The following is a 16,160-nucleotide window of genomic DNA, read 5'->3' as shown; positions in this document are numbered from 1 at the left end:
TGCAGGATGTTGCCTGGTTACCACTTACCGATGGTCAGGAAATCGGTCCTAAACTGGCAGGTCATCCCGAAGCCAAAATCCCGCCAGAAACCGGAGTCCTTCTTATGAACCTAGAACATTAACAGGTGTAAAACAGTTTGTGATATTAGGGAGATGCATACATACATACATACATACATACATACATACATACATACATACATACATACATACCAGTACCAGTACCAGTACCAGTACCATGTTAGCCGAGCTTTATAATCAAAAATGAACAGACGATACCGTTCTGTGGCTAACAAAATGCTCTTATTTGTCCGAGCTTTCGAGATACACTGATCTCTTCTTCCGGCGATGTTACAATGGATGAAGCAAGAGAGGATTTTACTTAAAAACAGCGCATCCTGGAATGTTATCTGTGACTAGAGCATATCCCTCCCCCTGTGCAGTATGCGATTTATGACAAGGTGTTAAATGGTCCCTGAATGTTAGTAATGTAAGTGTGTTTGTGTATGTGTGTGTAAATATACATTTATAAAGCGCCCAGTGTAAGCAGCGCTTTACAAAAGGTGTGAGTGGGAGTGTAACCCAAAACCTGGCACATTCTACATGCTCCCTAAAATCCACAAAGAGGGTAACCCTGGGCGCCCTATTATCTCTGGATCTGGCACACTGACTGAGAATATTTCTGGCTGGGTTGAAGGCATTCTAAAACCACTTGTCAAGAACACACTCGGCTATATCCAGGAGACCATGGACCTGCTAAACAAACGTAATGCCATTGGCCCCCTCCCAACAGGAACACTACTAATAACCATGGATGTAGAATCACTTTATACAAACATCCTTCACAAAGATGGGATTTCAGCCTGCAGATGCTTTCTGGGACCGCAGGAGCCACTCACAGAGACAGTGACTAAATGCATCTAATTTATTCTGACCCATAACTACTTCATATTTGGAAATGACACATACCTCCAGACAACTGGGACCGCTATGGGCACTCGGATAGCGCCACAGTATGCCAATCTGTTTTGTGCAAAACTGGAAAGTGACTTTCTATCCACCTGTCACATGAAACCCCTTACATACCTTCGGTACATCGATGACATCCTCCTGATTTGGACCTCTGGTAAACAGGACCTCATAGAGTTCCATGAGAACTACAATACGTTCCACCCGACCATCAACCTCAAACTCATCCATTCCCCGGACGAAGTATATTTCCTAGACACCACCATTACTATAAAGAACCACCAACTACAGACTTCTGTATACTGCAAACCTACAGACAGAGACAGCTATTTGAGGGACAACAGCTTCCACCCGACACACACTAAGCATGCAACCATCTACAGTCAAGACATATGATACAACCGGATATGCTCCGACACAGCAGACAGAGGCCAGCAGATTACAGCCTTGAGATCAGATTTCATCAACCGTGGATATAACCACAGAATTGTAGACCAGCAAATCCACAAAGCCACCAGAATACCAAGAAGTGATCTCCTTGAATACAGACAGAAAGAGACAAGCGACAGGGTACCTTTGGTGGTCACATATAACCCACACCTAGGAGCCCTACGCAAGATCGCCAGGGAACTACAACCCATTATCCAGGAAGATACAAGACTGCAACAGGTCTTCCCTGAAACACCCTTATTATCATACAGACAACCTCAATCTCAAGAAAATGATGGTGAGGAGTAAAGTATTCAACAGTACAACTGCATGTGGGACAAGACCATGCCAGGACGCAAGATGCAAAACCTGCGCAATGCTCCACAGAGCGGGCACAATACAAATACCACACAGGAATCTGGAGTACAAAATCAGAGGAAGGTTCACCTGTTCCTCCAGCAATGTCGTGTACCTCATCATGTGGCAGATAGAGGAATGAACCTCAATGTTCGGCGCTAATAGACACGCGTGCATCATGCAGAGGCAACGATATTAACCCTATCCATACCGGAGTCCAGAACTTTAAACACCAAGCAAGCTGTAGCTGTAATGAGTAATGCCCCTAAGGCAATCACATAGAACAGGGATAGGCTGACCACGGCGACCATGAGGTCCCCCGACGGGAACCAGCAGACCCCCGAAATGCCGGACAAATCCCCTAGTGATGAACAATGTAGCAGCAAACAGTTCAATGAATGGGGTACTCGCAAATTCATTCTCAGGTGAGTTGAAGACATCCGGTATACAGCAGCGTGCATCCACAGGTAAGCAAGCAGGATAGAAGAAAAAAACTGAGAGCACAGCAAAAAGGTGGGGAACTGGAGGCCAATGAAAAAATAACAAAAAACTTTATTGAAACATATGATAAAGCGCCCGTGGTGAGAAACGCGTTAGAGGTTTCTCTTTTTAATTAGGTCATGTTTCAATAAAGTTTTTTGTTATTTTTTCGTTGACCTCCAGTTCCCCACCTTTTTGCTGTGCTCTCAGTTTTTTTCTTCTACCTCATCATGTGCATGAAATGCCCAGGGGGCTGCTACTGCATAGGTGAGACGGGACAGGGGCTAAACAAGAGAATGAATCTGCATCGCCACAGCATCAAGAGACAGTCCTGTCGGCGAACATTTCTCTGACTCTGGCCATAAGATGAACGATCTGAAGGTGACCATGCTCAAAGGTAATCTTAGAACACAGAAGGAGAGATGGTTGCATGAATACAAATTTATGCAACTGTTCAGGACACTGACCAGTGGCCTAAACTGAGGCCAGAGCTTCATGAGTCACTACCCTGACCAAAGAGAACTCTCTTCCTATGAGTGCTAAAGGCCATATCTATACATACTGCGCTATATGAATGCACACACAGCCGTCTCTTACACATACATATGTACAATGTAATTCTATCAATACAGGCATACCCCGCATTAACGTACACAATGGGACCGGAGCATGTATGTAAAGCGAAAATGTACTTAAAGTGAAGCACTCCCTTTTTTCCACTTATCGAGCATTGTACTGTACTGCAATCATCATATACGAGCATAACTGATGTAAATAACACATTTGTAACAGGCTCTATAGTCTCTCTGCTTGTGCACAGCTTCGGTACAGGTAGGGAGCCGGTATTGCTGTTCAGGACGTGCTGACAGGCGCATGCGTGAGCTGCCGTTTGCCTATTGGGCGATATGTCCTTACTCGCGAGTGTACCTAAAGTGAGTGTCCTTAAACCGGGGTATGCCTGTATATACAAATAGGGACCACATAGTATCTACACACATTAATAGTAATGCAACACCCTCTTACATTTCTACACCTACCCACACCATTGGTATACACTCACATATACACCTTTTGTAAAGCGCTGAATACACTGTGGGTGCTTTATAAATTTATATTTACACATACACACACACACACACACACACACACACACACACACACACACACACACACACACACACACACTCTCTCTTACATCACCAACATTCAGGGACCATTTAACACCTTAAGTCATAAATCACATACTGCCATTGCAACGCCGCCGGAAGAAGAGATCATCTCGAAAGCTCACACAAATAAAAGCATTTAATTAGCCACAGAACGGTATCGTCTATTCGTTTTTGATTTAAAAAAAAAAAAAATTATATATATATATACACACACACACACACACACACACACACACACACACACACACACACACACACACACACACACACACACAGTGCAAGAGCATGAAGTAGTGTTTTCAGTGGTAAATGCCTTAACAGAATCCAGGCTGACCACATGACCCTTTGGCCACAGCGTTCATATTATAGGGTCAGGAATATAACGGAGTGGGAATCTAGTCCATAAAAACCCCACATAAACGCCCGTTCATGGAGGTCGCTCTTACCAGCTGCTGCTCCACTGGAGGGGGTATCTCCTGATTGGCGTACACAATAGCTGGATTGTACAAGCTGAAAACCACGGGATAGAAAACTTTCTTACCTGAGGAAATAAATGAAGAGAAGTGACCACACGCGACCTGTCCAGCATTATTCAAGGCACGGGGGAGTCAAGGGTTTGGCTCAACGTGACGAAGTCTAGCACGGGGCGGGCAACTCAACTCCCCAAGGACCACCAACAGGTCAGGTTTTAAGGATATCCTTGCTTCAGCACAGGTGGCTCAATCAGTGGCTCAGTCGAAGACTGAGCCACTGATTGAGCCACCTGTGCTGAAGCAGAGGCTGATTGAGCCACTTGTGCTGAAGCAGGGATATCCTGAAAACCTGACCTGTTGGTGGCCCTTGAGGACTGGTGTTGCCCGCCCCTGGTTTAGTCCAATTCTTTTGCCTGGAGCTAAACGTTTGCCCAGTACAGAGAAGATGTCTTTCTCAGGACGTTGAATAGAGATCCTAGGCTCCAAGGAGTCAGCATCAGTGTATCAAAGTACTTTGTGCCCGGCTCCACGTTTAGACGTAATTGGATTAGGATCCGATTTAGCGTTGGGCTAAGGCCCCGCTCCCAGAGTCAGCGCACCCGCACTGCTGACAGGCGGTGCGCTGAGATACACAGACCGCGATATGCGGTCTGTAGGGAGCGGGAGCCGAAGCGGGAGGTGGGCGGGTGGTGGGCGGTTTGACAGGGAGGGGGGGCGTGGCTTGAGCGGAGGGACCCGCTACTCTCCCCCCCCCCCTCCCTCCACGGACTCGGGCTGGAGCTTCGGTAAGTATTAAACACACACACACGCAGGCACTCATACATACATACATACACACACACACACACACACACACAGGCAGGCACTCACGCACTCATACACACACACAGGCAGGCACTCACGCACTCATACACACACACACACACACACACACAGACAGAGGCAGGCACTCACGCACTCGGGCACACACATACACACACAGACAGGCACGCACACACACAGACACACACACAGACACACACACAGAGAAAGGCACTCACCTGCTTTCACTCCACACTCCTCCCCGCTCCCCGAAGCCTCTCCTCCTCCCGAAGCCTCCCCTCCCCATTGGCTCACAGCCACACACGTCACGCGTCAAAGCTAGAAAACACCATTCTCTGGTGTCTCCAGCGGCTGACGCGCGACAGCGTGTAGTCAGCTGTGCCGCCAGTGGGGACCGGGACCGGCTCGCGAGGATTCCCCTGCTGGTGGGGAACTCGCTACATTGCCGCCCGCGCCAACGAGCGCAGCGGGACCGAGGCAGGTGCTACAGTCGTTATCAGGTGGTCTTAAAATATGATATTGAGGCCTTAGATTAGCGCTATTGGCTGTGCCAAATACATTAACTCTAGCGCTATACATTGTATCTATTCTCAGGATACACAAACAACGAGCGAGAAAGAGTCTGTGCCGGACTCAACCTGTTCTAATTTACAGTGATTGAACTAATAAAGCTACTTCCATCCCCTGAGGGGGCTGGGGGGGGTGGGGGGGGTGCAGAGCAAATAGGGAGATCATTCATATGAAATAACAAAAAAGCGCAAAGATACCTAATTTAGTGAGATGTACTCCAAGGAGAACATACTATAATACTGAAAATGAGAGCTTGAAATAAATGAATAAAGACCTAAAATATTACTTTTAAGAAATCAATTAAAACTATACAGATCAATATAACACCTTCAAATCAGTAACAGCCGTTGCTTGTGCTTAATCCAGGCCGCTAAACAGCCATTTTCACCCAAGTAACGACTTTGTGTTACAAATCCACTGTCATTAGCCAACTCTTAACTCAGCCCCTCTGTGCTTCTCTTACTCACTGTGCATCAGCTTGATACGGGGACTGTGCATCAGTGAGATGCACAGAATAAATACTGACATGTATCAGGTTCTGCAGCTCCTTCTGTAAATCTACACACATAACCAGACCAGGCCACGCATGGTTAAACATCACCATCGAAAATTCATTGAATTTGAGACAGCTGCAACTAGACGCACCGACCTCCAGCCATCCCTGCTCCCTAATTACCAACCCGCAATTAGGTGATAATTAAATCATTGCTCCTTTATCCCCTCTCTTCTTTGGAGTGCCGGGATTCCACCCCAGGGTTGGCTGCATGAGTGATGTGTGACCGGTTAGGGGTGTACGCACACAAGGTATGAACTCACCAGGCTCTGTTTTAAGCCTACACGTGTCCAGGAACTCAGCCGTGAAGAATATATCCACATCGCAGAAGAAGAGTAGCACCTCCCCTTTGTCCCACGCCTCCGCGCCAACCTCCAGGCCCCGCCCTCTGTTAAACTCCTCCTTCAGCGGGATCAGAGTGTAGTTATGGAAGCTCGTCTCGCTGCAAACACCAAAGTACAGCGATTTAAGAGTCGATGTTTGGGCAGGTTTCTTCCCGTGCAGCTGGAAGAGTACTCGGGACCTAATGACTCAGAGTACCCAGAATTTTTAGAAGTGTTGATATACTTCATCCTAAACAGTTATTATTCTTTATGTTTTTGATTCAGATGTTTCTAAAGCTGGAAGCTCGGAGAAGGTGGTACTTTACTATATTTTTATAACTGAGCCAACAAGGACGTCCTTAAATAATGTCCCGCAATTAGAGTTTACTTTCGCCTACTGTTTTGGAATTGAAGCGTGTTACAAAAAAGGGTTAAGAGTCAGAAAAGCAGATCCAGGAGGGGGTCACAAAATGGTATAAAAACGTTCATTCCACTAGTACAGGAGTGGCCAGCTCCAGTCCTCACTCGCTCCATTCCTCACTCGCTCCAGTCCTCACTCAGGGGCCATCATCAGGTCAGGTTTTTAGGATGCCTGCTTCAGCACAGGTGGCTCAATCAACGACTGAGCCAGTGATTGGGCCACATGTGCTGAAGCAGGGGTATCCTGAAAACCTGACCTGTTGGTGGCCCTTGAGGACTGGAGTTGGCCTGCACTAGTAAAAGGAAATGATGTAACACAGTATAATTATACCCGTTACTGCTAACCATTGCTGCTCAGAGGATGGATATTCATCACTTCTTTTTGTATCTTTAATGCAGTTCAGTTCAGTCCTTTAGTGGACTGACAAAGCCATTTTTACTCATCCTGACACTCTTTCTATGTGACTCACAATACGATTGTAATTCAGGTTGTCCTGTTCCTTGTAATTCAGGTTGTCCTATTCCTGGAATCTTAACACATTTTAGCCAGTGCCATAAAAAGTATCACACATTAAAGATGGCGGCTCCCTGTCAAGTTGAGGCCTTTGTTGAAGATGGCGAGGAGTTGGGCATGAAATGCTAGCGTAAACAGGACTGGTGGTTCTAATTCTGAAGCTTAGTACGGTCAGTCTCTCCATGGACACTCAAATGAAACTAGCTCACCTGGAAACCATCTGCAAGATCTCCCTGACCTCCGAGAGACCTTCTTCTCCAAAGTAGACAACAGTCAAAAACGTCTTCTTATCCTGATGGATACACACGTCTCTAAATGACAACCAAGGAAGTCCCTGTTAAGATTTGCTTCTCATGGCCCATTAAAATTCTACAGATGAGGACAATGGGATAGACTTATCTGCAAAGTCCTTGTAGCTGTTCTGGTTCTGGAGAGGTGAGAACTTGTAATGGACCAACAATAGTGTCAGGAAAAAAACATTCTGTACAGAGATATGAAAACCTCACAGGTCTCCCCTTCATTAAAAAAATGTACGCAGGGTTATTTTTGTGCCGGAAATTAAAGGAGCGTAGTTATGGCATTTGGCATTAGAGCAGGGGTTCTCAGCTCCAGTCTTTAAGACCCCCCAACAGGTTAGATTTTAAGGATATCCCAGCTTCAGCACACGTGGCTCAATCAGTGGCTCAAAGGATAAGCCAGCTGTGCTGAAGCAGGGACTGATTGAGCCACCTGTGCTGAAGCTGGGATATCCTTAAAACCTAACCTATTGGGGGGTTTTGAGGGCTGAGTGGAGCCCCCCACTTTAGTGCTCAACATATATAACACTAGTAATTGTGAAATGATTGGAAATGGGACTGGAACACGGGATACATGATGTTCTATCCCATCTATTTACTTAAAGCCAAATTATTTATTCTGTTTCATACCATATATTCATTAAATGTTTCTTTGCGTAGGGTTCGAGCACTTTATGTTCCTACATAAACACCATTATGAGAAGATCTTTTGGTACAGTCCCACATACAGACATAGTGACTTAATGACAATGATATTTTAATTGATTACAAACGTGGAATTTATTTTAAACAAAATCTGAAATGTAGTAAATATTTTTTAAGTGTATCCTGGAAATGTTTGACAGAGATTTGGGTGGGTTTCCACTGGCTCACTTCCCATCATCTTTCTTTCTACGGGGCTCTATTAAAAGGAAGGGAACGGGCAAAAATCTCTTTGGGATGAAATAACCCCAAAAATGGCAAACCTGCTTCCTCATTTTGCCACCGCATTGTAAATGAAAAGGGACATTTTCAGCATTTCTAAAGTGTAATCGAAGGAAAATGTGTCTATTTAACAGAATAATGTGTCTATTGCAGAAATCACATTTTTATTTTTTGACATAATTGTAACCCAATGCCCGAGATAATTAGCAGTCAAGGCGCAGCGCCACATGCAGGAAAGAACAAGGCCGCTGGTATCGACCAATAGGAAGCCGCAACCAATGACGTTGCGGCTTCCCATTGGCTAGTGGATCCCAGGAGATTTGGCTGCCATATTAATTCCATTAAACCCAATGTCAACACTGGTAATGATCTGGGAACCTGCAGAGAAGAGTACTCGTCCGAAACGGAGGCCCCCGCTTTCCAATTCCGTAAACAATTATTCCCAGAAAGCATTGCTGCATTAACCTGTTATTATCACTGCACCCACTTCAAGTTGGTCCTAGATGGAAATGCATGTTTAATCAGCTGAGTACCACGCAAAAAAATCCCCAGAGGAAGGTCTGTACAAACAGAAACGTCGTTTTCATATTACTCTCATAAAGATGCTATTCCTTTTCTTGTATTTGTAGGGCGGGTTTGTTTAGTTTATAAATACTTTACCAGTATTTCAGGGGTATCAACTGCAGTCCTCAAGAGCCCTCCTCCCCCCCAAAAGGTCAGGTTTTAAGGATATCTCTGCTTCAGCACAGGTGGCTGAGTCACTGATTGAGCCCCCTGTGCTGAAGCAGGAATATCCTTATAACCTGACCTGTTGGCGGGGGGGAGGGGAGAGGGGGCGGGGAGCCTTTCTCTTTCTCCGATATGATGTAACGAGGCATCACGTTCTCACGGTAACATGATGCTATTTGCCGTCGCGGTGCCATGACAGGACGCTGTAGGAGGAGATGCCACCGAACCAGGTAAGGCCGTGATTATACAGAAAAACGCGCAACATTAAAAAAAAAAACACTAGCAGCGCTTATGCCTGTAGCGGCGTGTGCGCCGCGTGGAATTGCAGGGCGGATGTCTCCTGGCGCGATCCTCAGATTTGTTCTTGGCTGGCGACGGCGCGAGTGGTTCCAGCCAATGAGGGCGAACCACTCAGGCCACGCCTTCGCCACGCCTCCTGTCTCCGCTTTGACGTTTCCCTGATATAATCAAGATGCCGCTCTGCGGCAGCGTTAGGGTGGCGTCACCGGATAGCGCTGCCGCTCGGCGGCATCTGGTAGAAATTGAGCCCTAACAGATACTTACAGAGGGTCCCCGCGCTCTCCCCGACGACCAGTTTAACCGTTGTGGGGAAGAGAGCTGGGCCTCTGTAACCGCGGGCTCACGCCAGCTCCGCTCCCCATCTCCTCCGCTTATCTTTATTGGATATCTGATATGGACGGGGTGTGATAAGGATACAGGAAACACCTGATTGACAAACACTCCCTGATTCAGAGGCCTCCGATGTTACAAAATTATTTGGGCTCTTCTGGCAGCCCTAGCCCTTTTGACCTTGCCCTGTTCCCTTGACCTACCTGCCTGCTCCCACCTCCGGCTCACCTGTAGTTCTGCATGAACTGTGAAAAGGCCTCTGTCCTCCCAGACAGGGGGACGATGATGTTGATGACAGCCCTGGAAATGTCCTGTGTTTCCACCTTCACCTTCATAAGTGGCCCAAAGGGTCGGAACAGAGTGATGTGCTGATACTCCACCGAGTCCGGCTTCCTGTAGAACAGCTCGTAATGGGATCCCTTATCCCTCTCCGTGCGGTAATACCCTGGGAAGAGGCCACACAAATCCCACAGGTTACTGCGCGGTTCAGAATTTAATTTATTTAAAACAATTATAAAAGAGCCAAGAAAAGCACTGGGAGGTGGTGAAAGAAAGAAAGAAGCTTGACTATAAAATACACTTTTTCATGTGATGCAATATTAATGTTGTTTGCGATATGGTAATGGTGTAAATCACCCAATCAGGGCACCATCGCACAGATCTCCCACTGGCTTCATGGAGCCTTATCACAGGTAAAAGCAGCAGGACAGGCTACTTTGCATTATTATTATTATTATTTATTTTTTGTTAATAGCCGGATTGAAGCAGGGGGTCTCCGGAGTTAAAGTGTGTTCATTGCCGCTCCGTGGACCCCCTGCGTCCAGAGATACCTCCGCAGGGGGTGGCGGTGTCCCTGTGGGAGTTTAAATATCCAGGTCACGCTGGCCAATAGGAAGCCGCACAGATGATGTCACAGCTTCCTATTGGCCCACGTGACATTTAAAGCCGCCATTTTGTTAGGCACACAGGTCCCTACCTGCAGAGATACCGACATTGCTTCAGGAGGTAAGTATCTCTGTAAGCAGGGGGGTCCCCGGAACGGAAATTAACAGGGTTCAGCTCCAGAGGCCCCTGCTTCAAACCTGTAATATATATATATACTGTTTTTTTTTTTGTTTTTTTTATGTAATGCACCCTGTTCTGCTGATTTAAGGAATAATGCCCGACATGTGGCTAAATGGAACTGCACCTTTACACATCAGAAAGTGGTTCCTCGTGCAAAAACAGGAATGCGCTCATGGGGAGAATCACATGGAAACCGTGTCCAGTCAGCCAATGAATACGTGACTCCGCTGTGTATTACAGGTATATGGGTTACCCGAGGCAGGGACTCACTATTGTACAGCGAGCATAAATATTAACCCCTTCATAGCTGAAGGGGACCAGCAATGCATTTGCTGACGAGTTGTAGGCCCTAAAGGAAGTTATGGCGTTACGTTGACATTGAAAGCCTCGCTCTGCGCAGCGTGTCCTGCGCGATCTCGGCCTTCCGGGTGGGACCACGCTATTATTTTCAGCTCTGGTGACCCGCCCGTTCCAGAGATATTTATTAGTGAGGTTACTGGTATTCCTTCCTGGTTTCAACTGGGGGGGGATAGGGGGGGATTTAACTGGCTGGCCAATAGGAAGTCGTAACAGATGGCATTACAGCTTTCAATTGGCCATTTTGTTTCCTATAGGCGGAGATTTAAACCTGATAGCTTCCCCTGTAAGTATCTCAGGAACAGGGACTCGCCTGAGCTGGAAACAGCATGATGGAAAAGTAGGGACGGGTGGCTCCTTTAAATGGATCAAACTGCTAAGTCAGGGGTGGCCAACTCCAGTCCTCAAAAGCCACCAATAGGGATGTCCCTGCTTCAGCACAGGGCGCTCAATCTGCGGCTCAGTCATTAGGACTGAGCCACTGGTTGAGCCTCCTATGCGGAAGCAGGGATATCCTGAAAACCTGACCTGTTGGGGGCCCTGAGGACTAGAGTTGGCCGCCCCAGTGCAAAGTCACAAGAGACTTCTTGCCATACCTGCAACAATGTAACTGTTTCCAAGTCAATCAAACAAGGGGTCATTCTCTGAAGCTGGAGGGTGGGCAGCAGGAAATAGGAGGACGCACCTTGTCATGCAAAGGGCGTTATATGAATGGAATAGCCCCCAGGCAGAGAGGGAAGGGGCTAGAACAGTAACACACAGTATATCTGCGTGGCCATGTTCTAGTGGCTGAAAGGCAGCAATTTCGCTTGTGTGCATGTGTTTGCGTAGACCCTTTGGAGTAACTATGTGAATAACTTTCTTTATAGCCCGAGGGGACACTGGTATTGAAGAGGCCTCCAGTTTAATACCCTAGTCACGTGAAAGCTCCTAATGAGTATTTCTTTGGGCCTCTGGGAAATGACATTGTGAACTCTTTCAAGAAGGGATAACTAATGGTTATTCTCTCCACCTATTACAGAATTATGTACACAATCGGAGCTATACTAAATCTTATATAATTATAATTTTACAGAAACTTAATTTCAGCTTCTCATCTACTATCGGGTTGTGTCAGATATCTGGTGTTTAATACTTCATACCTTCTACAAAGTCGCTTTCACTGTAGATCAGCTTTTCGCCTCCTCTGTTTTCCTGCTCCTCGTCATCTTCATCAGGGTTATTAAGGACCTCAAGACCAGCCTCTATGACCTCCACCAACTCATCTTTCCGGTCCTTACGGATGGGTTTCTCCTCAGGATGACGAGTGAGCCCCATCTCCAGCTGGTATACCTTCATAGCATTGAAGCTCTCAAAGGGGACTACGGCATACTCGCTGGACAGCTTGGCACCCACAACCACCTCTGCCTTGTCTATCTGTGAGTGTAGGAACTCTAGGAGGTCATTAGGAGGCTGCTCTTTGTTGCCTTGGTGCCCTGTGCTATTGGCAATAGAGAGCTTCTTCTCATGTGCCGATCTCAGCTGCTCGCTCATCTCCTGGAGCTCCTGCTTAAGCTGGGCAATTTGACGCTTCAGGCTCGTTGCGCGGCTCTTATAATGCTCTTCCTGTTCCTGGAGGAGTGCCTGGTAACGCTCCTTGCCATAGGTCTCACCGGCGATCCCAGGAAATGACCCATTCCTGTCGGGTGGGGGAGCGCACTCCAAAAGATACATGAGCAGCATCAAACTGAAGACCAGAGAGAGCCCAACCAGCAACCAACGGGTCCTGGCTTGGAGAAACAACCCTCTCCTGGGCATTCTCATGGAAAACGGTAGTTTTTGGGGCTTGATGTGAACCTATCCACTCATCACATGGAGGGTCTTTGATCACGCCCCTGCACAGCCTTTTGTGTGTCACGTCATTAGGTCAAAAGAAGGTTTATGTTTATCAACCTGCTGAGCATTTGTAAGGGTGTCCATGCTCAGAATATTCCAATCCTTCCACTTAAACTCATTAGAACACGGGAAACTCCATTAAGACTTCACGTAGATCCACTTGGACCAGCTCATAGCGACCCTAAATTAGCTGGCTTTAACTTGCTTACTATTACCGCAGCTGCGAGACTTCAATGGGCACACATTTTACCATCTGAATTCCATTTCATCAACGTCCCGTGTTTTGAGACTTCAGTACAATCTTTATGTCTAAAAGAAGACAAAATAAATAAATAAGAGTGTTTAGATCTACCAAGTATTCTCCCATTTACAAAAACAGACCGGAAAACTCAAACGTGCCAATGTGAAAGGAAACCGTGGCAGGGAACACATGTATTGCTGTACGTCAGGGGGGGCCAATTCCAGTCCCCGAGGGCCACCACCAGGATATCCCTGCTTCAGCACAGGTGGCTCAATCAGTGGCTCAGTCTTTGACTGAGCCACTTGTGCGAAAGCAGGGATATCCTGAGAACCTGGCCCGTTGGTGGCCCTTGGGGACTGGAGGGGGACACCCCCTGCTCTACATTCTATTCACCAAAGATAGAAGTAAACATATTCTATGCACCAAAATCTGCATTCTTTGATACATTATAAAAGTGACCCACTTTTTAAAATGTGAAATGCGTGTAATGGTGCGATTGAAAAAATAAAGAAACACAATTCTATGTGATGACTCAAAACACAGGAAGAGCGTGTCTACAAATACGCAGCAATACGATAACGTAACTCCAAAAGGTCTTCACACTTAAAAAACCAAGTCAAGTATGTTATTACCTCAATATTGCAGGGAGGCAGTTACTCAGCCCGTTATTTCCCAGGATCGGGAGTTAGTGTTCCACACATTGGCTGAGAACATCTGTTTACAACTGAAGAAGAGACTTACGAGGTCTCAAAATCTTGTGTCAAACTGCAAGGGCCATATTGGTCAATTACAAGACCGTATATCACAACAATCAGAAAAGTAACGGGTGGATTGAGGAGACTGCAGCTCCTAAAAAAATTGAAACCTCACCAGCAATTGAAAAAAAATTAAAATATTTATTGAACTACATAAAAAATACACGAAAAAACAAAGAGAACTCAAGGAGGAGAGATCTTTTTTGTTTTGTTTTTTCGTGTATTTTTTTATGTAGTTCAATAAATATATATATATTTTTTTTTCAATTGCTGGTGAGGGTTCAGTTTTTCTAGGAGCTGCAATCTCCTCAATCCACCCATTACTTTCCACCACATACGATTGAAGAAGACGCATCCGGGGGGAACGGAGGGTTTTTGTAACAGCTGATCGGCACAAGCGCCTCATCGGCTAGAGGAGCCGGACGGTGAAATCCTGTGAGTAACGGAGTACTCCACGCCGGGGATACCGGAGACCCGGGGTTAGGATACAAGCGTTGGACTTACACTAAGGACCATACTCAGTCCTTCTGTGAGTGCTCGACCTGCTGTTTTATTTCAAATTCCCCACACGTGTCTCCTCCTATCCACTTATACCTCTACACGCAGGGGTGCGCAAACTGTCCCCGTGCGCCCCCGCCTGCCCTCCTCTGTGGCTCGCGCCCCCCCATCCTGCTCAGCTCCGGCATTAAATGACGCAGCGGGGTCATGTGACGCCGGGTTACCATGACCTGTCGATGGAAGGTAATGTGTTATAGAGGCCTCGCGCGCTCCCCCGGGATTTAATTTAAATGCCTTGGGGGAGAGCGCAGGACCTCTTTAACTGCTGCCCCCACCCCCCAAGGCGCCCCCCCTATTTTGAACATTGCTTTCCTGGAGGTCCTATTCGGTTGTCTATATCTATCACAACAAACAGGAAAGGGTTAACACGTTTTCCGTGCGCATTACTCAGGACACGCAGAAGAAAATGAAGTCTGCTGTGCGCCTCTGGGAGAGAGAGAGAGAGAGAGAACTGAAGTGGCCGATACAGGGAGTTTCTCTCTCTCTTAAAAAAATAACTGAAATGATTACTCGGCTTTCCAGCCTCACGCTCAGGCTGCTTTAGTCATCGTCTCCGCAGACAGCTGTGCCGGTAATAACGTGGCGTCACCCCAAAGGCATGGGCAGACAAGTAACATTGTGGGGAGCTGTTAAATCCAAAGCGACATGCGGGAGAAGCTGAATCATTTCCCTGGGACTAGAGAGAAAGGGGAAAGAACATTTACCAACGCTGCAGGAGACGGAATATAAGGCACCATGTTCAAGGGGAAGACAATTCAACTGGGCTGTGTGTAATTACATGCATATATTTATATTCAGTGAGGAGCTCTAATGACCAATTATTACAAGAACCTTAAATGTTCTCTTTTGGGGGGAGAGGTGTGGTCTTGGTCCTATAAGATGGTTAAACTTTAGACCCTAAAACTTGGTGAATCCATCAATATGCAGTATGTAGTAACATTTTTAGGGTTAGGCTTTGACTTTATAGGTAAAAGAACAATATAATATTGTAGAACGCTCATTTGTTGGGAGCATGCATGGAAATCATGAACACGAGACCCTGCTTTTACCCCATAAAGCAACAATACTAACCCCCCCCTTCTTCTTATATATGTAAAGCATGTGAAAATGTATCATTCTACTGTCTTACCCAATCGTTTGATGCCCCCCGTTATAAATCTGTACAAATTCTGATTGTGTGACTAACATATTTGCCGTCTTTTAGTTTCAATCAAGCCTTCAGTCAATGTACTGTAACTCAGCAGCTACAATGTATTCTTATATTACTACGGTAACATTGTCCACTGTTACAGTTTGCAGCTCAAACTCCTGGAATATTGGCAACAAATCATAAACAGGACAGTGGTTTAAAAGATCTTGCACTGCTGGGGAAGTGGGCTACACCTGCTATAGAAATCAAAGGAAGCTTTAAAAAAAAAAATCCTTAAAAATGGCATTGAAGGAGCAATCCAAGAAATATCTTACGTATTTTTTTTTTAAATAAGTCAATTCTGTAGTATTAGATAATACTTACTACATTTTTTTATTTTAAAATTCAACTATTAATGCCATTTTTAATGAGTTTTAATGTACTGAGCATCTTTTGATTCCTACAGCAGGTTTTAGCACATCTCCCGCGCAGTGCAAAATCTGTGTAACACTTTCATGTTTG

At 46.1% G+C, this 16,160-nt stretch overlaps 1 protein-coding gene across 3 annotated transcripts in view; it reads right to left on the bottom strand.

The window, feature by feature from the left end:
- CSGALNACT2 (chondroitin sulfate N-acetylgalactosaminyltransferase 2) overlaps window positions 1–16,160 on the bottom strand; it is a 59,613-nt gene that overhangs the window by 4,277 nt on the left and 39,176 nt on the right. For 2 of the 3 annotated variants that reach the window (XM_075610423.1, XM_075610424.1), the window contains exons 2-7: window positions 12,223–13,264; window positions 9,887–10,103; window positions 7,289–7,390; window positions 6,086–6,264; window positions 3,851–3,945; window positions 29–110 (exon numbers count right to left, since the gene is read on the bottom strand). In XM_075610423.1, the coding sequence (XP_075466538.1) occupies window positions 29–110; window positions 3,851–3,945; window positions 6,086–6,264; window positions 7,289–7,390; window positions 9,887–10,103; window positions 12,223–12,883 (1,336 nt within the window). In that variant the 5' untranslated portion in view covers window positions 12,884–13,264. Of the gene's footprint in view, window positions 1–28; window positions 111–3,850; window positions 3,946–6,085; window positions 6,265–7,288; window positions 7,391–9,886; window positions 10,104–12,222; window positions 13,265–15,019; window positions 15,041–16,160 lie in introns of those variants that run through there. The other variant, XM_075610425.1, reaches the window with a different exon arrangement.

Source organism: Ascaphus truei, chromosome 8, assembly GCF_040206685.1.
Source record: "Ascaphus truei isolate aAscTru1 chromosome 8, aAscTru1.hap1, whole genome shotgun sequence".
NCBI classification, from domain to species: Eukaryota; Metazoa; Chordata; class Amphibia; order Anura; family Ascaphidae; genus Ascaphus; species Ascaphus truei.
This window is presented reverse-complemented; position numbering and strand designations above follow the sequence as displayed.